General features: G+C 43.5%; 1 protein-coding gene across 4 annotated transcripts in view; it reads right to left on the reverse strand.

The window, feature by feature from the left end:
- Positions 1-27,120, reverse strand: part of FRMD3 (FERM domain containing 3) — a 286,342-nt gene that overhangs the window by 250,460 nt on the left and 8,762 nt on the right. The window contains exon 1 of one of the 4 annotated variants that reach the window (XR_006737691.1): positions 3,466-3,782. The exons of 1 other annotated variant lie outside the window; for it this stretch is intronic. Coding sequence is in view for 2 of the 3 variants with exons in the window: in XM_045562209.1 (XP_045418165.1) it covers positions 3,466-3,612 (147 nt within the window). In the remaining variant the exon portion in view is untranslated. Of the gene's footprint in view, positions 1-3,465; positions 3,817-27,120 lie in introns of those variants that run through there. 2 more of the 4 variants (XM_045562209.1, XM_045562208.1) reach the window with 2 other exon arrangements.

Below are 27,120 nucleotides of genomic sequence, written 5' to 3' on the forward strand. Positions count from 1 at the left end.
AGACCGGGCCATTAAGTTGTGTGTTTAAAAGTTTTCTTTGCCCAAATACCACCAAAAATATACCACTTGGAAAAGGAATACTTAAAAGCTGTTAATTTGCAAAAGCTCTTTCCTATAATCAATATGGTGGCAGATGCAAAGATCCTGGGGGAAAAATATAGCACGAAGAATACGCTGGCTCTTCCCCCTTGCGTAAGGCACACTGAAGAGGAACAAAGACATGCCCCTTCACCATCACCCTGTGATCAGAGTACAACCAGGCAATCCTCCCTTAGCTTCCGGCTTGGTTAAGACTTCATCTTTTCATGCACAGGCATACTTTGGGGGTACTACAATCTAAAATGTAAGAATGCAGTGTGTAGAATCTAACAAAGCATTTATGAGTACCATTTCTTTGAAGGCAAACACCAAGTTTCCTGGAGATGGAAATGGACCCCAACAGCCTTTGGATTGGGGCATTCCAATCAGCTCTGGGATGACAGCTTCCCTGCCAGACTCTGGACATGTTAAGTTTGCAAACTCGCAAGGAGGGCTGCTTTGGCCATTCAGATCATGAATCCCCACTGGCCTTCAGTCACTGGTTCAAACCCCATACCCTGGATTTATCTCCTTCAGTGCCTGGAAATTTCACTGAAAGTTCAGCTATTTTAACTATCGGGTAATATATCAAAGACATACAGGAGCTTTGGATCCAGACAACTCTGGATTTGAATTCCAGCTGCTCAATTTCTTTTTAGAGATGTGGCCTTGAACAAGTCACTTAAGCTTTCAGTGGCTCGGTTTTCTTATCCTTAAAATGGGAATAATATCTACTCAAAGGATTGTGGTAGAAATCAGATATAATGAGTGTAAAGTTGGCACATGGGAGATGCTCGAGAAATGGCACCAGAGCTATTTGCATGGTCCCAAAGAGCAGTCTTGAAGTTTCTATCATCACCTTGCTGCCCTCCAGCACCTTGCTAGGGAAACCTGTGTGAGCCGCTCATTCTTCTTTCAATCTGGAATGCTCACTTACTAGAGAATGCAGGCTAATGAGCTCCCAGGGATGCATGGCCTGAGTTTCCCTGCTTATTTTGGGCTCCACAGGCACTCCTGGGGCGAACAGGCAACCAACACTTGTCCAAGAGCCTCTGCTGCTCTTACAGAGCCTCTAGGGCCAGGCAGGCACCAGAAGTGAGCACTCCTAACTCAGGCAGGCAGGCATAGGCTAGGAGGGAGAGTGTGTGTGACACTGTGACAGTCCATACAATCCTTTAACTTTGTGAATCATGGGAGGAAGGAAGGAAGGAGACACGGATGGATTCTCCCAGAACAAGTGCAGGTGACTCCAAATAATTTTGTTTTGTTTTGTTTTGTTTTGTTTTTTAATCCTTTTTGTTCTCACTCTAAACAAATGGGAGATCTTTGTAACCTCATACCTGGAAGTGCAATTTAAATTCCCAGTTTGGAATATTCTAGGAAAGTATGGGGTCCAAAATTACCAAAATAAAATCTTTTAATTCATTTTAATTGGTTAAATAATAATCTCCATTTGGAGGCAGAAAAAGGTGTACCACAAAATAAAACATCTGATCGTTTTAAATCAATGCCCAAATCAACATTTTGATACATAACATTTTAACTAACCTCTTCGGCATGAGTTAAGCCATAAGAACTCGAACTTTCCAAACTGGTATTAGACTAGCTACAATTTATTGTTTCCCAGAACACCAGACAACAAATACATGTCCTTTGGGGACTACTTATCTATTTTAAGGAAGACTTAGTCCTGCCGGAGGGAAAAAACCAAATGTCAACTCCAAGTGTTTCAGGGCAGGCAGAGCCTCGCTCTCTGCTGCCAGTCCCTCCATTATCTACGTATTCCTTACGAGTTAAAAGACCTGTGCACCCACTCTAGGACTTAAAGCAAAGTGCGCAAACCATACTCTCCGAGTCACAAGACAGTACATGCCAAACGTTTCTGTGCAACCCTCGTAGCAGCAGAAAAACTGCCTATCTTGCTAATCCTTTTATTATTAAGTTTAGCAGTGGTGCTTAGCTCAGAATGAAATTCAAGATCCTCCAGAAAATTCAGTGGGAGCCTACTTTCCTGGGAGATCGTGGGGGGCACCATATTCCTGCCTTGAAACTTGTCCAGCTGTCAGCTTACAGATTAGTTGCAACTGTCCCAGTGTCACGAGCTCCCACTAGCAAAAATTTAAAGTAAAAATTAAAACACACACACACACACACACACACACACACAGGGAAAGACCTTTCATTCATTCATGGCTCACACAGCCCAGAGGCAGATTCCTGCCGCTGGGAGACGCTGCCTCACTCACCTCCCACGGGCAAAGGTGGTGTGCCCTGTATTTTAAAAACAGCTCAGTCCTGGAGCCTCAAGACTCGTGTAGGTGAGAAGAGGAAATCCCAGATATAAATAATTAAACAGACTTAAAAGTCAGAGGCTAATAGTGTTGAGCCTTGACACAATCTTTCCAGATCGTGCGTGCCTAGTGGGGCATCTCTGGGGTCACGGAAGAGGGACTCACACCTGCCTACATTTACACACACTGCAAATGCACACACACGCTCGCCCACACATTCACGCACACACACCCTTGCAGTTCACACTAGATCCCTTGACAGCTCGAAGGCATTTACTACCCCAGGATGGGGCTGCCAGCAAAGCAGCCTTCACCCAAACAACTTGCCCTCTCTAACTTGGGCGACAGTGAATGTCCACCAAGATCCCAAGGGGTGCTTTTTCCCAGGACCCAGGTTCCCGCAGGAGTCCCCACTTGCTGGCCTCCCAAGCCCTTTTCCTTTCTCCGAAACACTAGGACTTCACACGTTCCTTTCCAGATAGCTCCAGTCCGACGCAGCGCACGCTCCATCCCTCACGACCGGAGCCCATGGCTGCCCGGCCTCTCTCACTCCGGGGAAACTTCGCCACCGCCCCAAGCGAAGTAAAGACCACCGGCAGGGGGGCAACAGGGAGCGGGAAGCAGGTGCCTGGGACTGAGGGCACCTCTGTGCCCACAGAGAGAAATGAGTGAACCCGGGCTTGTGCATGCCTTTCCACGTGGAGGAAGGGAGGAAAGACTAGTGAGCGACATGCAGGTGCCCCTCTCGGCCCTCCGAGCTCCCATTTTTTGGCGGAGTAGGGGCCAGAAAGGCCAGTGTCCCCCCGGAGGCAGCTACCCCGCGCCCCCAGCCTGGGCGCGAGAGGAGCGCAAGGTGCATGCCAGAGGAAAGGGACCGGGCACGGATAACGCGTGCCTGGCACCTGCGGGGGACCGTGCCCCCCTGCATGCCTAGGGCTCCCAGCCCCACAGGACTGAGAAAGCAAAATCTGGCTTTCTAGCCGCCCCCCTCCTCCCCGAGTGGGGTCCCTGTCCTCGCACGCCCACCGCAGAGGCCCCCCTGCCTTACTCCGGCGTGTGCCCCGCGCCCCGCGCCCTCGCCTGGCACCACCCGCACCTGGATGTGGCAGGAGATCTCCGAGTCGTCCAGCAGCCGGATGGTGCATTTCATCTCCTGGCTGAGCGATTTGATGCTGGAGCTCCGAAAGTGGATCATTTTCATGGTCCTCCTGCCTCTCGGCACGCAGTGGCAGGAGGCGAACATGCACCGCGGCCGGGGGTAGCGAGCGGGAGGCTGGGGGCCGGCGCGGTGCTCGCCCGCGCGGACACACACACTGGCGCACGCACCGTGCGGGACACCTGGGCGCGGCTCAGCCCCGGGACAGCGGCAGCGTCGGGCGCCTGCGGCCACACATGCCCGGCGACCGGGGCGCGGCGGGCGGGTCCCTCCCTCCTCCTCGCTCGCCTCCGCCTCGCCTGCTCCTTTCCCCGCCTCCTTGTGTCGCGCGCGCTCGTGCGCCTCCCTCCGCCCGGGACCGCCAGCCGGCGCTGCCCGGAGCCCGTGACCCCCGGCGGGCGCGCGACACACGCCCACGAGCGCGGAGCGGCTGCAGGAGGAGGCGGAGGGACGGCGGGCGCGGCCGGCCCGGGCGCCCTGGCGGTGGCCTGCTCCGCCGCCGCCGCCGCCGCTGCGTCAGGCTGGGCCGGGCTGCCTTGCTCAGCCTCGCCGCCTCCTCCCTTCCCTGGCCGCGATCTCTGGCTCCCTCCTGGCCGTGCGCGCCCCTGTCCCGCTCCCCCACGCGCCCCACAGCGCCCTGCTCTGCTCAGCCCCGGGGACCTGGCCGCGGGTGGCGGGCGGAGAGCGATCCTGACCCACGCCCCCAACGGGGATTCCGCCGCCGGCAAGGATGGCTGGGCCCAGGGCGAGCCCCCTGAGAGTGACAGGAAGCCCTGGCACAGCTACACCGGGAATACGGCTAATAGTGACAATCGCTGGTACTCACGGTGATTTTTTAAGCCATTGTTTTATTTAACGTTAACCACGAGTCAATTCCTTTCTCTAAGAAATTCAGAGCCTTCCTTAAGCAATTCCTCATTTGTATCTCCCAACATCTCAGTATGATCGTTGGTAGCAGGACCTTAGACCCGATGCAGGAGGGGTCCCTGTCCTACCCTCCCCCTTTGGAAGCCCTCCTCCAGCTCCCTGTCGCCCAGGAACTGAGGAGTCTACTGGCGAAGCAGATGTGCCCCACCCCGTTTTAGACCCATCTGTGGGTACTGAGGACCCTGGAATTCCCTACCCTGCTGCAGAATGTTGAAGGGATCTCCTGCCTCTCTGTTGTCCCCAGAAAGGCTCAAGCCCCTGTGTGATGTACCCTAGGCCCAGGGGCTGTCAAGGGGCGGCTGTTGAGGCAGGTGGATGGAGCTTGAATATTTGGGCTGCGATGTCCAGGAGGGAAGAGATGGAGGCCTCTCGCCCTACCGCCTTTGCCTGAACAGAGCAGGCCACTGTGCAGGAACATCTGTCAGAGGAAGGGTTTGTTGCCTAGCTGTCAACTTTTTCAAGGTTTGCTGCTGACCCTGAACAGATGCCCCTCATCCACAGGTATGCCCTGTCCTGGGAGTGGAGGAGGGGTGGCCCAGCAATCTTCCCTACCTTGGTCCAGTCTGAGGGGCTGTGTATGCTCTAGGGTACCTGGTGGGGTAGACTGAGGCCTGGGAGGGGTCTGCATGGCATTTGGACTCCTCCTTCCACTTGTGCCTGCCTCCTCCCAGGTTGATCACTCATAAATACCCCACAGGCCAGACTCAGTCTCCACATTGCTTCTGAAGATTCCAAACTGCAATGCTTTGTCAAGATGGGAGGATAGAATTTATTTCATGTAACATTTGATAGCTGGATTATTGCTTACAAATATTTAGACAGTAGTACGTGGGCCTGCAAGTGTACTCTTGCCCTGGGCCCTTCCAGAGTTAGGGCAGGGCCTGATGGAGAGGTCAGTATCAAGGGTCTGGGAAGATGTGGGTTTCATTCTTAGCCCAGCAACTGGCCAACCTGGGATCTTCAAAAAGTCTCTCCATTTCTTCTCTCATTTCAAAGGGGAGCACACCTGTGGTTGTTCTGCCCATCCCACAGGTGACAGGGAAGCTGGGATGAGACCAGGCCAGTGGAGGCCAGGTTACAGCCATATATACAGGTGAGGTGGCAGGGATGAAAACTGCAGCTATGGTGGAATCCTCTCCCAACCCAAAGAGCAGATACCTTAGAGATCCAAGAGAAGTCACTACTGGACACAATCTATGCTCTTCCTCTAAGTCCACACATTTTCCATCCTATTATAGTGACCTGTAGTCCCCAAAAGAGTCATGTCAATACCCGAAAAGTATCTCAAATTTCAAGGAAGTAAAATAAGACCAACAAGGACAGTAGGGAAAAAAACAGAACAGAGATCAGCCAATGTGGGATGGCAAGAAACAAAATTTTGAGGAAATGAGAAGAAGCTGAGATTGGTCATCTGGCCTGATTAGGAATAAAGGCTGAGATTTCACTGGTAGGAAGATATGGGCTTTGGAAACACTTGGCATACATGAAAAAAACAGCTAGGTAAACTGCCATTTATGGTCACCTGGGTTGAAGTACCCACTGAAGACAAGGCTTTGGGAAATCAAGTGGCCATTGTCAAAAATAATAATAATAGTATGAAGAGCAAGAGGAACTCAAAGAATGAACTCCAGGGATGAGTTTAAAACTGGACCACTTTTTTTAAAAAGCAGTGACACACTCTGAGTCCTAAATTCTCTTTTCAAAAATCTATATTTTTTCAAATGACAGAGCTAAAAGAATGTTTTATTAATTGAACCCCCAGCCTGAAGCAACTGAAAAACCAAAGTTCACAATTTCATCTACAAGTTTCAAAACTATAAAGTCAATTAAATCATCAGCCTCACCAGATTTCATACTTACCAGGAGGAAAGAGTGAGAATCTGAGAATAGGAATGGGACTTGGAGGATTCCCAGGAACTCAAGCCCCCAAACCCCCTTGGCAGCAGAAGCAGACTCTCTTCCTTATGCAAAGAAGCTGTTCCTGCCTTGGTTGAAGATCCTCTTCCAACCTCTCCTGAGCCAGTTCCTCTGGAAAGGAAAGCCAATGTCCTCCCACCCCCCTCCCACTGCCTCTGCTACTCCCACTCCTAATACTTGAACCAGATCCAGGCACACCCTGGGTGATCAGTTACAAAGTCAACCCCAGGAAGAGAAAGAATTGCAAGATTCTGCTAATTTAAACTGAAAAATGTGTGTGTGAATAAATCCAAATTTTTCAATTTGAGTGGACTTCTTGATGGCTCTGATTTCAATGTACCATCTAAATTGATTGACTAACTTCTGGACTCAGCTAAATGAAGATGAGAAGGAGGAAATTCCCTCGTATGTGTGTAGGAAAGAATCCAAAGAATCAAGGAGAAGAAAATCTTGCAGTGGATTTTCATGTGCAGCCAACTTATCTCTCTTCTAACTGTGTCTCTCCTGAGGGAGCCTCCACCAAGGCTTTCCGAGAATCACTAGTGAAGGAGGTGCCACCATCTTTGAAAAACACCACAGTGGCTGTTCTCTGTGGCCAGGGATGCTGTGAAAGCCACTGCAGGCAAAAGGAGCTCCCTGATTTAAATGGGGATAATGGGAGCCAGGGTTGGCAGAGGACAAATAGTGGTACATGTAGGTCTTAACCTTCAGTGCCAAAGAGGACTGGTTCAGTCATGAGCAGTGGCACCCAAGTGGACTTCAGAGTGGTGTGACCAATGGAGATTTTGCTGGTGGATGAGCATCCAGATAAGATCTAGTTTGATCTGTAGGATAAACAAAATTTCTGTGTCTGGTGAACAAAAGCCAGACTAAAATCCCCTTACAAATATTCCCAGATCTGACCCTGTCCCCAAAGACAACCAAAGACATTTGAGTAAAGGAAAGATGGGTCCGCTTGAGGCATGAGAACATCAGCCATAGCAGTGGCTGCAATGTCCAGTTCTTAATAAAGAAGTGGCAGCAGGAGAGATTTTAGTGTCTCATGCTCAGTGGTAGTAGCTGCTGTGCCTTATCAAAACACTTCCCAAACCATGGGTCACAGCACTTTGGTGAGCCACAAATGGATAACAGGTGGCCTGACCACAAAAGATTCATGGTTATAAATATTGTATATTGATTTTTAAAACTTTTAAGCATTTTTACAGCCATTAAAGATTGATAATTTAAAAAGAAATAGTTATTAATCTAACAAAATGTGTGCAAGATCTATATAAGGAAAACTAAAAAACTCTGATAAAAGGAATCAAAGAACAAAATAAACAGAGAGAGAGTTCACATTCTTGGACAGGAAGACTCAACATTGTTAAGATGTCAGATCATTCCAAATTGATATATAGATTCAGTGCAATCCCAACCAAAATCTGAGCAAGTTATTTTGTGGATATCAACCAATTTTTTTGTAAAGTTTATATGGCAAGGCAAAAGACCCAGAGTAGCCAACACAATACTGAAGTAAAACACAGTCAAAAGAAAGACACTATATGACTTCAAGACATACTATAAAACTATGCAATCAAGACAGTGTGGTCCTGGCAAAAGAATAAACAAATAAATCAATGGAACAGAACAGAAAGCTGAGAAATAGACTCACACAAATACAGTCAATTGATCTTTGACAAAGAAGCAAAGTCAATCCGATGGGGAAAGCATAGTCTTTTCAACAAATGGCACTGGAAAAAATAAGCAAAAGCTCTGAGCAGACACCTCACCAAAGAAAATCTATAAATAGCACGTAAGCATATGAAACAGTGCCCAACACCATATCTCATTGGGTAATCACAAATTGAAACAACTACACACCTATACTACTGCACACCTATCAGATGGCTAAAATACAAACACTGACAGTACCAAATGCTGATGAGGTAACGGAGCAACAGGAGTTCTCATTTATTACAGGTGGGAATGTAAAATGGTACAGCCATTTTGGAAGACAGTTTAATAGTTTCTTACAAAACTGAACATAGTCTTGCCATACAATTCAGTGATTGTGCTCCTAGACATTCATAAAAATGAGTTGAAAACTTATTTTTTTGTCCACACAAAAGCCTGCACATAGGTGTTTATAGAAGCTTTATTCATAATTGCCAAAAATTGGAACCAACCAAGATGTCCTTCAATAAGTGAATGGATAAACAAATTGTGGTACATCCATACAACGGAATATTGTTCAGTGAAATAAGAAATGAGCTCTCAAGACATGAAAAGACATAGAGGAATTTTAAATGTAGATTGTTAAGTGAAAGAAGCCAATCTGAAAAGGCTATAGTATGTTATCATTCCAACTACATAACATTCTAGAAAAAGCAAAACTATGGAGCCAGCTGTAGAAGATTAGTAATTACTATGAGCTCAGGGAAAGGGGTGAGATGAACAAGTGGGAATACAGTACATTTTCAGGGTGGTGAAGCTATTATTCTGTAAATACTCTAATGATGGTTCAATAACATTATGCATTTGCCAAAACCCATGGAACTGTGCAACATCAAGAGTGAACCCTAATATAAACTATGGATGTCTGTTAATAATAATGTATCAATATTGTTCCATCAATTGTAACAAATGTGTACCATTCTAATGCAAGATGTTAAAATAAGGGAACCTGGAGTGGGGTAGGTAGAATATCTGGAAAGTCTGTACTTTCTGCACAATTTTTCTGTAAACCTAAAAATGCTCTTAAAAATAAAGTCTATTAAAAATGATCATTGAAAATATTTTGAACACTACAAATTCCTGAATTCAGTAAATATTATTTTGGGACATATAACTCTGTGCATTATTAACTTGCAGCCAGCAAGCACTCAACAGAAGTTACAACACATAGCACCTGCCTGTGCCTTTGACTTGTCCATTAGACCATCCCAAGTCCTCTGATGGTTAATTTAACTGTAATTTGGTTATCATTAGAGAAACTTTGTCTTTCAGATGGATGCAAAACATTTAGTTTTCTTTATAAATTTTCTCTTTTCACAGTTTTTTTACTTGTGTAAAAGATATTTAGGGTTTTCATTATTGATATTATTTGCTATAAAATGATTGATTTTTTTTTATGAATTCTCTCCATTGTTTCTTGGGGCTTTTTTAATTTTTAGTTGCTTTGGAAGTTTTCAATTAGCCAATTTCAGGTGCTTGTTAGAATTTCTTTGTATTTCTAATAATAATGATAAACATAATTTAATTAATTCTACTCATTAAAAGTTATTTCAGGCCTTTACAACATGAGGAGGTTAGTTTGTAAAAATATTTTAGGTTATATGGGTCAGTAATGTTTATATTTTGCTTAGTTTTTCAGAATTTTTGTTATTGAATTAAATGAAAATTAAAGTTTCAACATTTTTGTTTGTATGCACTTCATTTTTTTAATTTATCCATATAATTTATTTTAAAACATTCTTAAGAATGAAGTTGATTATAAAATATATTGATCAAAAGATTTTCTTAAGCTCTTAAAGGCCTCTGGTCCCATTGAGTATTTTGTAGTTAAATATTTATTTTTTACACATTTATTTATGGAAAGGTTTTTAATTAAATTTTAAGAGCTATCAGATTCATAAGAGAGACACAACAATAAAAAAAGAGTTTGAATCACTAGGTAATTTATAAAAACGCTCTCAAAGTTGGATTTATCTGCCCCAATAAGTCTTATCTTCCTCAGCGAGATATAATATTTGCAGTTATCAAATGAAACAATGGTCCCATACAAGCTACACCACCACCTCAGCCCTACTCCTACATATTACACACACAAAAAATGCCATCATTTTTATGCATCTGCATGCACAAAATAAGAAATAAAGTTCTTTTATGAGGTTGGTAACAATAATATCAGAACACCAGTTACAAAGTTAGAAAATTAATCGCTAAAGCTAAAATGCCTCACACAAATGCAGAATTGCTCTTTTTGTCTGCCTGCGTGGGAATTGTCAAAAGCCTACCTGGGGTCATTGAAAGCAAAGGAAACAGAAAACAGTCCCCCATCAGATGATACTATTAGTAGACACACAGATGACATTTCATATAATAGAAAAACCACACTAATTCAGAAGATTATCAATTGATTTGTGTAACTGCAGATATGAGTAACTATGTCAGTTTATAGCACTAATTAGAAAGCTCAAAGACAAGTGATTGGAGAAACATTATTTATTTGTTCCACAACCAAAATACTAAATCAAACTATTGCATATGAATTATTCAATGTAATAAATGAAGATTTAGGGAAAAAAAGAAATATGATGGAAATACTACAAGTGTTTGTGTACTCATGATTTTGTTGTAATATCAGGGAAATGTAAAGGTCCTATATGGCATGAATTTTATCTGAAACCTTGAGATTCAAGTAACACATGTCGTTTATTCATAGAGAAGCTCTCATCTGTAAATGTTTGCCTATACCTCTGCATTGCACATTGAATGATGAAACTAAAATGGTGAATCTAACAAAATACAAGCTCCTGGAGTCTGTCTGGTTTCAGCTTTCACTGAAGCATGGAATCAGAGTGCCACTCCATTTTTTATATCAAAATGTATTGGCATTCCAGGGAAGAGAGTTGTCAAGCATGTATGTGCTAAAATGAGGACTTTTTAAAAACAAATCTCACCTTGCAGATTTGTTGAAGGATATTCTTAGCTTAAATACAGTAGCTTAACTAACACTTCTGTGTACCTGAAGTTCAATTGAAAATTTTAAACTTTTAAAATTTAAAAATGTGTAAAATGTGTGTGTGTGTGTGTCTGTGTGTGAATTAACTAGTATGATGCATTCAAAGCAAAATGCCAACTTTGGAGAAATCAAGTTAAAACAGCTCACACGTGATGACTAGTCAATTTTATTAATGAACTGTTAGGATTAGTATCTTGATATCTATATGTGCTGAAGAAAAAACCTTCAATTTTATTTGTAAATATAGGCATACCTCATTTTATTGCTCTGATAGAGGTATACAAGGAGATTAATGTTATTGTCATGCCTGCTAACAAAACATCCTTTCCACAGTCCATGGATTAAGAAGGAATTTCAACTTTCAAGTCTTATTATTTAAGAAATACATTTCATAAGGCCATAGCTGCCATAGATAGTGATTCTTCTGATATATTTAGGCAAAGTAAATTGAAAACCCTCTGAACAGGATTCACCATTCTAGATGCCATTGAGAACATTCGTGATTCACGGAAGCAGGTCAAAATATCAACATGAGGCGCAGTGGCTCACACATGTAATCCTAGCACTTTGACAGGCCAGGGAGGGAGGATTGCTTGAGGCCAGGAATTCAAGACCAGCCTAAGCAAAAGTGAGACCCTCATCTCTACAAAAAAAATAGAAAAATTAGCCCGGCATAGTGGCATGTGCCTGTAGTCCCAGCTACTCAGGAAGCTGAGGCAGAGGATCCACTTGAGCCCAGGAGTTTGAGGTTGCTGTGAGCAATGATGAGGCCACTGTACCTGAGCAACAGAGTGAGATCCTATCTCAAAAAACAAAAAAGAAAGAAAAGAAAAGAAACAACATTAATAGGAGTTTGTAATAAGTTGATTTCAACCCTCATGGGTGACTTTCAGAGGCTCAAAACTTCAGTGGAGGAAGGAACTGCACATATAGTGGAAATAGCAAGAGGACTAGAATTAGAAGTGGACCCTGAAGATGTGACTGAATTGCTACAATCTCATGATAAAACTTGAATAGATGAGGAGTTGCTTCTTATGGATGAGCAAAGAAGGTGATTTCTAGAGATGGAATCTGCTCCTGGTGAAGATGCTGGGAACATTGTTGAAGTGACAAGAAAGAATTTAGTATATTACATAAACTTAGTTGATAAAGCAGTGGGAGGGTTTGAGAGGACTGGCTCCAATTTTGAAAGGACTTCTACTGTGGATAAAATGCTATCAAACAGCCTTGCATGCTACAAAGAAATCTTTCATGAAAGAGTCAACTGATGCAGCAAACTTCATTGTTGTCTTATTTTAAGAAATTGCCACAGCCACCCCAACATTTAGCAACCACTAGCAAAAAGATTACAACTCACCAAAGGCTCAGAAAATCATTAGCATGTTTTAGCAATAAAGTATTTTTTAATTAAGGTATGTACATATTTTTTAGATATTATGCTATGGCACATTTAATAGAGTACTGTATGATGTAAACATAACTTTTAATGCACTAGGAAACCAAAAAAATTGTGTGGCTCACTTTATTGCAATACTTGCTGTATTGCAGTGGTCTGGAACCAAACCCGCAATATCTCCAAAGTATTCCTGTACTTGATTAGACAAAGCTTAATTGTACTAAGTTGAACCATATGAAATTGACATTTCTGCATTTCAAGGATGGCCTAAAATTGGCAATTTTGTACAGTTAAACCTATCATTTAAAATCCATCACTATTACCATGAGAAATTTCCACAGGACTTAACAGTAGCCATTTCAAGCATAAAACTTGATATCTAAAAGATGTTATGCATGCATTTGTCAAAAGTTATACAATTATACACTTTAAATGGATGTATTTTTATATATGAATTATATCTCAATGCAACAATTCATGTCACAGAAGTAAACACAAGTATCTCGTTGAAAATTGAAAATATTTCATTTAGAAGTTTAATATTTGTCTAATATTTCATATATTCCCTAATGTTTTGTATTTTATCTATCTTGTAACAATCTTATTATAAGTATATACAGAGCCTTTTCACCAGGTCCCATACTGATGGCCACAAATCCTTTCCAACTCATCCCAGTGTGCTATGCAAATTCTATGAATGCCAAGAGATGAAAAAGTTAGATGAGGCAGAGATGTCTAGCTGTCCATCAAAATACATTATCTCTTTCATTCATAGGGTGTGAATTGAATTATGGTCCTCAATCATTAGTGCTTTCCCTGTATTAGAATTACACACCCATACTTCTCCTCCGTGAGCCCGCAGCATCTCCCAATAAAGCAGACAGTATTTTCCCTGCTCTATTGACGCTGGGCTTGCTCATGGGACCTGCTTTGGCCAATGGAATGTGGGTGAAAGTGACAGTGTGGCATTTCTGAGCTGAGTCTCCAGAGGCATTGAGCATCTCTGCTCACTCCTGTGCACTTCTGAGAACATGCCACAAAGAGACACTGCCCTTCAGGCTGGGCCCCAGAACAAACATATGTCAAGCCCAACCCACAGCCTGGCACCATGCCCAGCCAGCCTATAGCCTTAATCAGAGCCTTCTGGCTCAGCCTAGCTTAGGTCAGGTGAACGGTAGTCAACATGCAAATTCCTGAGAGTGAGAATAAATGCTTATTGTTTAAAAACCACCAGGGTTAGAAGTGGTTTGTTACACAGCATTATTGCAGTGATCTCTGACTTACACACATATTAATAGAAGTATTTCTGGATACACAGCCGCCTCACTAGACTACATGTCCCTCGGAGTTAGGTGTTGACATGTGACTACTTCTTATCAATGAAATATAAGCAAAGTGTCACATGCCGCTTTCAGGTTAGGGCAAGACTGTGAATGTGCCTCCTTTTCTCTCTTCCCACTCACTAGAACCAAGATACGGAAGCCACCCTGCTTTGATAATCCGTATGATGACAATGCCCTGAGGGATGATAGAACAATGACTTGGAAGCATTGTGGGTCCCTGGATGACCGCTGACCTAGACTGCTCACCTTAGAACTGTTAGATGAAAGAGAGGTAAGTTTCTCAATTCTTTAAGCCACTATTTTTACCCTTACTAATGGAGTTGGGAAACACTGCCTTCCCTGAGAAGCTCTGTGATGATATTCTTGAGAACTTAACCCCACGTCTGCTTCTCTAGCAATGACTCCCCTGCCCAGTGATTTTGTGAGCTACCCAGCATCTTTTTAAGGTTGCTTCTTTTCTGGCCAATCAGTAGGGTCAGGTTCCAAAGCTTGCTGGTGACATGGCAAGCAAACAGAAGACACGAGGGGAGACAGAGGCTCTGTGAGCCTTTCCCGTCAAGTTCAGCCAAGCTCTTGCTGAACTTCTTCACATGAGGCCTCCAGAAACCACTGGGCCTCCCTTCCGCACTTTCTTGTCTCATTCAAGCAGATCTAATCCCTTCAGCTCTTCATTCAACAAACATTTACAGAGTGGCTACCAAGCGCCAGACACTGGGGCACAAAGACAAATCAAAGTGTATCCTCCGTCAGAATTTACCAGGTTATGCTGTAGTAACAAATGGCCCTAAAACTTCAAGGGCTTTAAACAACTTATTTCTTGCTTATTCCACATGACCATCACATGTCAGCTCCACTCCAAGACCCAGGCTGACAGTACAACCTGGAATATGTGCTGGTTACCCTGGCAAAGGGCAAAAGGAAAGAATGGAGCAGACTACACTTGACTGGCCAAAGCTAGTCTCATGGCCAAGCCTGATATTAATAGGGTGGGGAAGTATAGCCTTTGCCCAAGAGAAAGGCATGTGTATTTGCAAACAAGAACACAGCCTGCCACAAAGCCCGCCCTCCGTTCCTCTGTGCTACCCCCACATCCCTCATGCACTTCTCTGCCTGCACTTGCTACGTGCTGTGTCACCATTGTGTCTGTGTCCATCATCCTCCAGCACTGGGAGCTCCATGAGGCAGGGATCATGTCTCAGGCGTCACCTCAGCCTAGCACATTGCCTGCTGCAGAGCAGCTACTGTTTGTCTGGGGAACCAGGAAGTAAATGAATAGATGGAATCCAGTTGCTCCTGGTCTCGGGAGGGTGGGAGATAGGACAGTGAACACTCACGGAACAATCTGGCTAGATATTTCAGAGATGCTCACGGAATGATGACAACTGCATCAGGTTTCTTCACTGGAAGGCAAGAACATGCCCATAAATTGGGATGAGGGTAGGCATCTAATTACCATGGGTGAGAAGTAGGTTCTTGGTGTGGTATCCTTGACTACTTGAAATTCGTTGCCAATCTTTGAAGGAAGGTAGAGGAGAGGGCAGGTAAAATAGCACCACTGTGGCACAGGGGACAGATAAGCTGATGACAACGACCAACTGACAGGCTGCCCATAGCAGCTTCGAGACTCTCCCTCAGGCATGGAGCCAGCACGTGCCGCACAGGGAGGTGATCTGAAAGCTTAACAAAAACAGAACTCCTGGGTAGACCACCACGGGGCATTCAAAAGCTCTGCTCAAGGTGACTCCAACCAGAAATAAATACAGGAACGTAAGTCTTTGCTGCCAGGCCACCTGGGACTGGATTCTGTGCTGTGCCTTAGCTGCGCCTTCCACCACACGTGCCTCCAAATGACCTTTAGCCATTTCCAGATACTGAAACCAGTCTCTCAGGGCAAGGATTTGCTGTCACTGTGCATGGGCTCTGTGAAAGAAGGGTTTTAGCCTATTTTAAAGGAGATATTAATGGTAAACTTGTAATAATAATAGAATTATACAGTGGCAGAATTGGCAGAAACTTAGAGGCCAACTGCTTACGGTGGAATGAGGCTGTTTAAGCACTTTCCCAACTCGGGAGCTTCCCAAGCTGTTTTCTTTCAGCCCCCACCCCTACACCTCCCAGGAGTAGCTTGGGGACTTTGCCTTCACCCCACCCCCGCCTGCCCGGTGTCTAAGACTCCATGCCACTTCTCTCGGGCTTGCAGGTTTCCTAGGAGAATGCAGGTTGGGGGACTGTCCTCACAGTGTGACAGTGTTGCCGGCCAGCCTCTGGTGGCTGTGGAAGTGAAGACGTCACTAGGCCCCAGCAAAAGCTGGCTTAGCCCCCGGGCTTGATGATGAACAATGTGCTCTGGGGTGTGTGAGCACTGGCTGGGCTTCCAGCTGGCTCGTGGGTGCTCAGACCAAGCCCACAGTGCCCTCTGTGTGGCCTCCTCCCTCTGGCTCCATTTACTGTCTGTTCTCTTGGCATCATCCACCCTCCTCCAGCTAGTCTAGGAGCAAGAATCTCCCCTCTTCCTCTCAAACATTTCACCTATGCCCCGAGTCCTTTCCAGCTCACATCGGTCATAGGCTTTTGAAACCTAAAACCAGGAAGAGGCCAGGCATTGTGGCTCACTCCTGTAATCCCAGCACTTTGGGAGGCCAAGGTGAGAGGATTGCTTGAGGCCAGGAGTTCAATACCAGCCTGGGCAACATAGCCAGACCCCATCTCTAAAAAAATAATTTAAAACATTAGCCAGGTGTGGTGGCATATGCTTGCAGTCCCAGCTACTCAGGAGGCTGAGGTGGGAGGATCACTTGAGCCCAGGAGTTCAAGGTTACAGTGAGCTGTGTGTGATAGCCCCACTGTACTCCAGCCTGGGCAGAACAGTGAGACCCTGTCTCAAAAAAGAAAGAAAAAAAAAAAAACAGGAAGAAGCCTTCTCTTCTTTCTCCTCTCTTCTCTGCTAAAGAGTGAAAAAAAAATAATGATGGAGGCTGGAGGAGGAACTAGTCAACATCTCAAAACATCATCCACGACAAAGTGCCTGAGTGTTTTCAGAGCACTTTCACCTGCATTATTTTACCGGAATAAGAATATATCGTTAGATGGTGACTGTTTCAAATGATTTGTTTGTATAAATTCAGACACGTTTATCTAAAATCAGTCTCCCGACGGTATCCCCACCTTGCAGCACCATCTCAGTGTCCCCGCCTCATCACCGGGGACCCTTCCTTGGTCCTTATCGCATAAAATTTGTTGCCACGATAATTTCACTTCAAGTCTGCTGGTGGGAAAGGAATGTCCAGATATCAGGCCCATCTTCCCCTCCGGGGGTCTCAGAGGCTGGGTCTCTGTCTGAGTCACTCCTCAAGCACCTGGCGGCCACATCAAAAGTGGAAGCCATAGGAGAGCTTTGTTAACTGACTCTCCGAGAACATTGGCAATTTGTCCAATTAAAAAAAAAAATCCCACTGCTGTACAAACCTCCAACTGTATTCCTCTCCAACTTTACTCCACCTAAGTAAGAAGAAAGGGACAGAGAGGGGGAGGAATTTTCTAAGTCCCTGGTATATGCCAAGCTCTGAACTGTCCCTAGGAAAGTCACCAATGTCAGAACCAGCAGCCTTCGATCTCTCCACGTTGTTTGCATAGTCACGTGAATATTAAGTTCTTATTACAACCACACTGTTTCAACTTGACAACTTAATATGAACAGCACAGCTGAGAGCAAGATGTGCATGTTTTCCTCAATAAAGCACAACAAAAACGGAGTCTGTTACCCTGACAGTTCAGGGAAACGGCATCTCTGGTCTGTCTCGATTATCCTGATCCTCATGTGATGTGATCCATGCTGAACTGCCAGATAGTGGTTTGTAATGAGAGAAACATGCCCATTCTCCATGCTCAAGAGCTGTCAGTTCAGTCATCAGATACCTCAGATTGCTAGCACAAAATGTATGTGAGTTTCTTTCTTAAAGAACCTCTGCACTTGCCACAGCAGGAGGTGAGGGACCAGTACAAGGTGTACCCCAGGAAACACACAGAGCCCGCCATTTGATTTTTAACCCCAAACAGCCAGAAGGTGGAGCAGGCTTGCCAGCTGGGGGCCTTGAGCAAGACAAAGTTCACAAATGATCACGTCAAAGGCAGAGGCAGCAGATGCTGGAAGCACGCTCTTATTTAATGTTTCTTGGCTGTCCATTTGGAGCTGGCTGGCAGTCAGGCTGTCAACGCCAGTGATATTTAATTTAATTTTTTCCCATGTAAACACTGTGTGGGCTCATTAATCCAGAGAGCCCATTTCCTGGAAGCAGTAATAATAATGAGATTTTACCACATACACCATTATTCCAGTTGCCTTCCTTACTCCATTATCCTGCTGAAGAATTCCAGAGACCGCCGATGCTATTTCTGATTTTGAAAAACGGGGCAGAGTCCATTGAGCCGACCACATGGCGGCCTGCTGCGGTCCTCTCAAGCATGCACTGGGCCCCGCCATGCCAGGTCACCTCAAGCAGGTAAGACATAACGTCAGAGATTTTCTACTGATGTCGGCGTCCCTCTGGTTTACTGAAAGCTCATGCTATAGCTTCAGAATAAGACTGTGAGGAGTAGCCAGAGCGAAAAGAAGTTGTTTATCAAGAGGTGAAATGTAAGGAAGCTAATTTCAGGTATAAGATGCATCGGCTCTCAGAACAGTACTCCTCTTCTTCTTCTTGGAGTCTCACTATTAACCAAGAATCTTGGGCCTTCCTATGTCCTTGGTCCCTGGCCTGAAACATGTTTTTCCCTGCAAAGATACTGCCCATACCCGCTTGTCAAAGCATGACCATCCCAGTCCCACTTCTTTAATGTCTCCCTGTGGAATGATGAGTCAGGCTAATACATTAATTAGTAGTAGGAAAGACACCGGTGATAATGACTTACATACTGTCCCTCCAAATAAAAATAACATGCATTTAACTGAAGTTTAAGTCTCAATCTGAATTTGCCTGTGATGGAGATTTTAGGCAATAGAACAGGCTAATGGGGAAATTTGGGGAAAGGAGTTAAGCAATGGCCTCCTTCACATCAAACAAGCCACCAGTTGTTCTGTTAACACTTAGAGCCAACTCTGCGTACTCCCATCGGAGAGAGGATCACAGGCTATTAAGTGGGGTGCTAAAACATTATTTATAGCAAATAGTCCAACTATCCAAAAATATGGAAATGGCCATGTATGCATCCTGTGGAATCTTACACAGCTACTGACATTACTATTATGAAGTATATGTAGAAATATGCCAAAGTACATTTTAAATTAAGGGAAAAAATCAAAATAGTAACTATATTAAAATTGTAGCTATTTACAAAATACATATTGAATACTATTCAGCCTTTAAAAATGGAGGAAATCCTGTCATTTGCAACAACATGGATGAATCTAAACGACATTACGCTCAGTGGAATAAGCCAGGCACAGAAAGACAAATGCTGCATGACCTCACTTATATTTGGAATCTAAAAAAAGTTGAACTCATAGAAGTAGAGAGTAGAATCATGGTTAGCAGAGGCTGGGGGTAGGGGTGGAGAGGGAGGGAATGGGGAGATGTCAACCAAAGGGTACAAAGGTTCAGACAGAAAGACAGAACAGGTTTTGAGATTTATTGCACACCATGATCACTATAGTCAATAATAACATATTATATATTTCAAAATAACTGAGAGTAAATTTCAAATGTCTCACCATAAAAAATGATAGGTAAGTGAAGTGATAAATAAGTTAATTAGCTTGATTTGATTATGCCACATTGTGTAAATATATCAAAACATCACATTGTACCCCATTAATGTAAACTTGTATTTGTAAAAAAAAAAATGTAGATATGGATAATAATTGGACAATCCTGTAAAATGTCAATAACAAATACGAGAATATGAGTCAGGGGTGGAATTACCCCTTCAATTTCTTACAGTTGTCCAGATAAACTTTTCTTTACAAAGATAATAGGCTTTAAAAAAGGGATGATATGGGCACAAGAGATGTTAAGTTCTAGCCTGAATGTTCCAAGGACTCTCCAAAGGCAGAATAAGAAGATATCTGTGCTCAGGTATGGCGCTGTGTTGATGAAAACACATAGATATTTAATACCGTTTTTTAAAAGACTCATACCATCTACTTAATGAAGCACATGCATCTTAGATGGACTCAGAAACTTCAATAACATTGGAAGAGATCTGTCCTCTTGCAGATGGATCCCTTTTTTGATAAATAGACTCTCCCTCAATCCTATCCAAAGTGCACTTGAGCATCCGCTGGCATCCGGCTGTCCTGGGAGCCAAGGCTGAGCGCATGCTGCCCACAGACAGAAAGGGCGACTTGCCGCCCAGTGCCCAGACGGCTCTCAGAAACCGCAGGGTTTCCTTCCTCCATCCTGCTATTGGCCTCAAGTTGAGGAAGGAAAGTAGCTGTTTGATTGCTGCTGTTTCCATTTCCAGCTTTCTAAATTTGGCTGCCAGTCTTTCTGACCTGGCCATCTGAGGGTGAAATCATTTGAGAACTGCCCATGGAAGTTTCTATTTTAGTTGTTTTGTGTTGCATTGGAAGCATTTGAGTGCAGAAACAAATTCTCCAGGATGCTGGGTTCTGAAAACTCCAAAGTTTAAGGGTAGGTACAGAGCTCCTGGCATTTTTTCCAAGTTTCCACCAGATTTTTCAGCTTGAGTTTTTGTCCAACAAAGTGACTCATGCATCTCTAATTCCCCCTCTTCCTCCACCTCCATCACTCAGGCAAAATTTGACAAACTTTTACTAACTATCTGCCTGCCAGCACTCCTCTAGGCACTGGGAACACAACAAGAGCAAAGCAGATAAAGGTATCTGCTTGCCTTAGAGTGGGAAGAAACAGCTTATAATCAAAATAAATTTTTAAAATAGTAAATTAGATGGCGATGCATTCTTTGGGGGAAAATAAGCAGGGGAAAAATGGGGGTGTTGGTAGTAAAGGTGAACATTATAATTTATTAGATAGCACCATAAGAAATGGCCATTTTGGAGGTCAACCATTGCTTTTGAACTAATGGCAATTTCATATGATTCAATCTGCATTGGTTTTCTATTGTTACATAACAAATTACCACAAACTTAGTGTTCCCAGCAGAAAATGCAATGAGCACAAAAATCCTCAGGCAGTGCTTGGATTGTTTGAGGAACTGCTATGAGATTTTTGCAGCTAGACTTGGAAGGGAAAGTAATGGGGTTCCAAGTCAGAAGGCACTGCAAGGTGAGTAGGTCATGCAGGGGCATACAGGCAATTGGAAGGATTTTGCCTTTTTTCTGAGAGAATTGGGAACTCAATGAAGGATTTGGAGGAGATTTTGACATAATCGTACAAACTAATAGGATCACTTGCTACTGCGTTGAGAACCACCGAGAGAGAAGTCAAGGGCAGAAGTAGGGAGATGAATTAGGAAGCTGTTTCTGTAATCCAGGCAAGACATGATGATGGTTTAGACCTCAGTATCAATGGAGGTGGTGAAAAATGATTTGATCCCAAATAAATTTTGAAAGTAGAGCTGAAAAGACTGGATATGAAGTAAGAGAAGAAGGAAAAAGTCAAAGATGACACTGCTGTGGTTTGGATGTGGTTTGTCCCCATCAAAACCCATGTTGAAATTTGATCCCCAATGTGGCAGTGTGGGAGGTGGGGCCTAGGGGGAGGTGTTTGGGTCCTGGGGGTGGATCCCACATGAACAGCCCTGTCATGGGGGTAAGGGAGCTCTTGCTCTCTCAGGAATGGATTAGTCCCCCTGAGACAGGGTTGTTAGAAAGAGTCTGGCTTTCTCGGTTTCTCTCTCATTTCCTCTCTCATGTGATCCCTTGTGCTCCCACTCCCCTTCCACTTTCCCCCATGAATGGAAGCAACCTGAGCCCTTCACCAGAGGCAGTTGTCCAATCTTGAACCTTCCAGCCACCAGAATCACAAGCCAAATAAACCTCTTTTCTTTATAAATTACCCAGTCTGGGGTATTCTGTTATAGCAACACAAAGTGGACTAAGACAGACCTCCCAAGTTTTTCACCTGAACAACCAAAAGGGTGAAACTGCCACTCATGAAAATAGAGGAGACTGCAGGAAGAGCAAGTTTGTAGGGAAGATATCAGGAGCTCAGCTTCAGTCAAGTTACATTTTAATTGCCTGTTGACATCTGAATTGAGATTTCAAGTAGACAGTTGGGTATACAAGTCTGAGATCAAAGGAGAGGGCTAGCTAAGATAGAAATGTGGGGTGCGTGGATAGTATTTAAAGCCACGAAATCACCAGGGAGTGATTTGTGAATAGAAAAGAGAAAAAGAATAATCCCCAAGCTCTGGATGCACTAAAGTTTAGGGGTCAAAAAGATGAGAAGTAATCAACAAAGAAGACCAAGAAGAACAATCAGCCAGGGAGATAAAAAGAAAACCAGGGCCTCTAGTGTCCTGGACTGAGAAACCAATATTGACACATTACTGTTAATTCCTCTTTCTGCTCCAGGAGCCAATCCAGAGTGCTGCTGTACATTTAGTTGTACTGTCTGCACAGCCTCTTGTGGTCTGTGATAGTTTCTCTGTCTTTCCTTTTTTTCATGACCTTGACCATCCTGAGGAGTACTGGCCAGGTATCCTGTAGAATGCTCCCCAATTTGAGTTTTTCTGATGTTTTACTCATGAATAAACTCAGGTTGCTGGTTTTTGGAAAGAAGATCACAGAGGTGAAGTGCCCTCTCACCATGTCGTATCAGGGAGTACCTGATCCCCCAATGGCATCACTGGGGATGTTCACCTTGTCAAGTTTCTCTGCTATAAAGTTACCGTTTTTCTCTTCCCCTACTCTATTTTTTGGAAGCAAATCACTAAGTCTAGCCTCCGCTCAGAAAAAGGGTGACCAAACTCTACCCCTTGAAGGGAAGCGTATATACATCCTTTAAAATTCTTTTGTAAGGAAAATTTATCTCCCACAATTATTTACTTACTCAATCACTTATTTATATTAGTACGGACTTATGTATACTCATTTTATACTTTAGGTCATAATCCAATACTACATGATTTATATAGTTGCTCAAATTGTTCAAGCTTTGGCCATCAGGAATTCTTTCAAGTTCACTCCAGTGTCCATAAAACATGTGCCCATGGTTGCTTGCTTGCTTGCTTGCTTTTTTCTTAGCAATTGTTACTTTCTGGTACTATAAGACGTTCCAGCTCGTCTGATATTTTCGCCACCCCAGCCCTAAATCAGACATTTCTCCAAAAGACCTTGGTTCCTTTTATTGAAGAATGATAGTAGAAACCAAAATCTGGGCACTGGGTGTGCTCATTGCTACCGGGCTGACATTGCTGCTGGGCCCTCTCAGTAGACAGAGCTGGAAGATGGATGTACGTAGACTCACCCATGTGCAGACACATCTGTATAATTGTTTTTGCATCTATCCATATATGCATTTCTGCATATATTCAACTAAACGTAAGTTCATACTGATATCTCCAACTTTAATCTAATACTGCAGGGTTCATTCTAGCCTTCCTATCTTGCTTATCTGTAACTTTCCTATCTGACAATGAGAAACCTGGTCCCACTAATGGAGATCATTCTTGACTTTGATAGAGCAGTTTCTGTGGAATGGGGGAACCTAAAGCATGGCTGAAATGTGCTTCAAAGAGAAAGAGAGAACAGAAATTAGAGTCAGCAACTATATCTAAACAATGTATTTAGTATTCATCATAATCACACATGGGCTTGTTAAAGCTCAACAGCTGAGCCCCACCCTCAGAATTTTTGATTCAGTAGATTTGAAGAAAGGCCCAAGAATCCCCATTTGTAACAAGCTCCCAGGTGATGCCGATGCTGCTGGTCATTATACCACACTTTGAGAACCACTGGACTCAAGGAATTTTGCTTGCAAAGGAGGACATGAAATGAAGCAGATAGAGTTTGAAATGGGTCAAAAGAAGTAACAGCACATTTGTAGTCTAATGAGAAGAGTCCAGTACAGAGGAAAAGAATAGTGTTGCAAGATATGAGGGTAGTGGAAATAGCAGGGAATTGCTGGAGCATGATCCTTGAGAGAGGATGGACTCAGTGCCGAGAAAGGGCAGCCCTGAAAGAGGACCACGTTCTGCTCACTCACAGCAACAGGAGGAAAGGCAGAGTCTATCAGAACAAAAGGAGGTAGATGAGGAGAGGTGGTACCAGGGTTGTGTGAAGTTTGCTCTCATTGCCTCTCATTTCAGTGAAAGAAAACCCAAAGTCTTCAGCTGAGGTAGAGGCTGGGGAAGGTGATGTCAGAGTTTGGAGGTTAAAGGATGAAACACTCACTGAGGAGGGCGGGAGAGTGGATAGATTAGGGAAGCACAGAATGCTTGCAGTACAGCACGACGGGTCTTGGTGGGGTTAATGATCAGGCACTGAAAGTGAGAGCAGTCGGTGTACGGCTGTGTTTCCTCCAGCCTTGGTCAGCAGCTCAGGAACAGGCGTGGAGTAAGAGCAGAGCTGAGCATGAGCAGGTTGTGGTTTCGCAGCAGGAGAGGAGCAGGAGATTTGGCTTGTTGACTATGATGGAAGCACTTTCCACTTCTGTTTTGCCTTATGAAATATTCAGTAAACATAGTTTCTAAATTTATCTTTTCCTATTATTGAAGCAACAATAATTGCAATTTTGAAGGCTGCCAACATCAGGAAAACTTATTTATAATACATTGTTATTGAAAAAAGGTAGACTACAAAACCAGGTCTATCCTGGGATTGCAGTTAAATAAAAATGATAAAAGAATGTGGACAAATATGGGTCCGGGGAGAAATGAAAATGGTTTTATTGACTTAGAGGTGGGATTGTGGGGGGATTTCTTTCTTACTTTCCTTTTTATTTGTGCTCAATTCAGGTCATTAAACATTAATTGGGCTTCTATTGATGTCCATCATTGTTCTAGGCTCCAAGAGTACAAAAAAAAGGAAGAAGATGCAGAAAAGAAGAAAGAGGAGGATGAGGAGAAGATGGTGGAGGAGGAGAAATTATAGTTCTTGAAGGCTAAAATGCTATTTCCATGATTTTGTTTGCATAACAAATCGTTATATTAAAAATATGACCATAAATGTGACAAATAGGATGTTAGTCTCTTTAACAGACTGCATTAGTTACTATTCCTTTGGTTATAAATATCAGAATCTTGCTAAAATTAACTAAAGCAAGGAGGGAGACCTGTTTATAAGGACTGGATCACAGTACCCAAGGTCAGGAAACAGTGGGGCCCCAGAAGAGACCTGAACACAACTAGTGTGCATGTGTGTGTGTCTCTCTCTCCCCCCCACCCCCGTATCCCTCTCTCTCTCTCTCTCTCTCCACCCCCACCCCTCCAGTACACAGCATTCCCAACTTCAGTCAGACATCTGTTATTGAACAGATGAAATAGTGAAAGGGTCTAAGGAAGGGATTTTGGCCAAGTTTGGGTCAGATGGGCACCTCTGAATCAATCAAAAGTGGCCAAAGAGCTTTATTATGTTTCAAAACTTGGTAGCTGAGAGTTTCACCACTGTTTAAGTATGAGGATAAAAAAAGAAGCCATTCTCAAAAATAGCAGGGCTATCACTCCAGTAGGTGTCTAATACATTCTTTCCCTTTTATACCCAACAAATACACCCTCTTCCACTGTACATAAAATTCCAAAACTCACCTTACCTAACATAATACAACTATCTTCTCCCCAATGGCAGGCAAAGTCACACCCAGCTACTGCACTGAGAGATTTCACAGAACCACTGTTCTTCACTCAGGATCTGTAGGTAATGTCCATTGCTTCTTTAGTGCAATCTGCCCAATCTGCTCCAGATATGGCCCTTTCTGATTTTGCAACTGGTAGACACAATGATAAATGTAACCAACAATATACAAAGGTGGAGGAAAAACAAGATAACTACAAAAAAAAAATTCTCCAATTGGGCACTGGCCCAAAATATTTATCTTATTCTTTTTATTAGCAATAATAAGGTACACAAAATGACTGCTGTATTTCATGGGCCTCTGATAAGTTCCATTCTGGAGAACTTTGTTTCATAATACTCAATGACACAAATCTTTACACCCCTGCTGAAGTCCTACGTCTGCTAAATGGTGCTCCAGGGCCAGGGTCATGTCCATGTAGCTTTTATTTCTTAGCAGAAACACTGAGGAATCTTCCCATCCCTTTTGTATTGATTGAAGGACCTCGGTTGGGAGCCACATATGGGAATCTGTAATGTGGGGTAGGGTAAAAAGGTGGCTTTCCCCTCAAACTACATTGGAATACTGTCTGATACCTCAGGCTCTACCTTGATCCAGGAAGGTACATCCTTTGGTCCAATGCAGGACCTAGAAAAAGGGGCTTTGAGGAACCCAGGTCCTCCAAGACTTCTCTTTTCTAATTTCCAGATCCTTCATCTTCCCAATAAGAACCTTAATCGTAGTTTTAGAAATGAGGTATGACAGAAAATGCAGCTGTTATTATCTAGCCAGACAAGGTGATTTTCTGGCCCTAAGCAGCCTCATTTCGCTGGTTACTAACAGGAAGGATGTTTCTCATTGTTACATCCTTGTTCTGTCATTCTGTGTCTTCTTTCGTCCAGGCCCCTGGGACGGAAGCTCAGCCCTGACTGCAGCACTGCTCTGAGAACACAGACTGCCGCCTGCTGCCTGTGGTGGAAACTGTCCCTTGAGTTCTGTTACTTACAATGCCTGCTCCCCAGAAACAAGTTCTCTGCTAGTCAAGATTCCACTAGTTGTACCTGAAAGGTGTCCTCTCAAAGGACTTACAAAACAAGGCTGCAAGAGTAAGAAATTATTGGCAGGGATGCAACGCAATTTCAATAATGGACTAAAACCAGAAGTTTAATCCTAATCAAACCTCTGCCTCCTGTATGTACTCCTCCAGTCAGCTTCACTAATACCTCTTGCTGCAGAATGGTTTCCTCTGTTTTTCAGGCAACACAATGGCAAATGTGACTGCCAAGAGCTTCAGAGTTTATGTATTACTGTGCAATGTGACTGGAGGGAAAACAGCTCTTTCTCAACCCACCATTGGTCAGATGGATCAACTAAGGGTAGTTACGAAGCTCAGCTCAGTCCTTATAAATGTGTCTAGGGAATTCTGCCACTATAACTGCAGAGAATGGAGGTGGGACAAATCTTGGATAAAGGAGGGATATACTTGGTCAATAAACACATAAAACTGTATGCCAAAAATATAGATAATTTAGATGAAATAAATTTCTGAAAAGATACAAACTGCTGAAACTGACTCAAGAAGAAATATAGAAAAAT

This window comes from Lemur catta, chromosome 10 (assembly GCF_020740605.2).
Source record: "Lemur catta isolate mLemCat1 chromosome 10, mLemCat1.pri, whole genome shotgun sequence".
NCBI lineage: Eukaryota > Metazoa > Chordata > Mammalia > Primates > Lemuridae > Lemur > Lemur catta.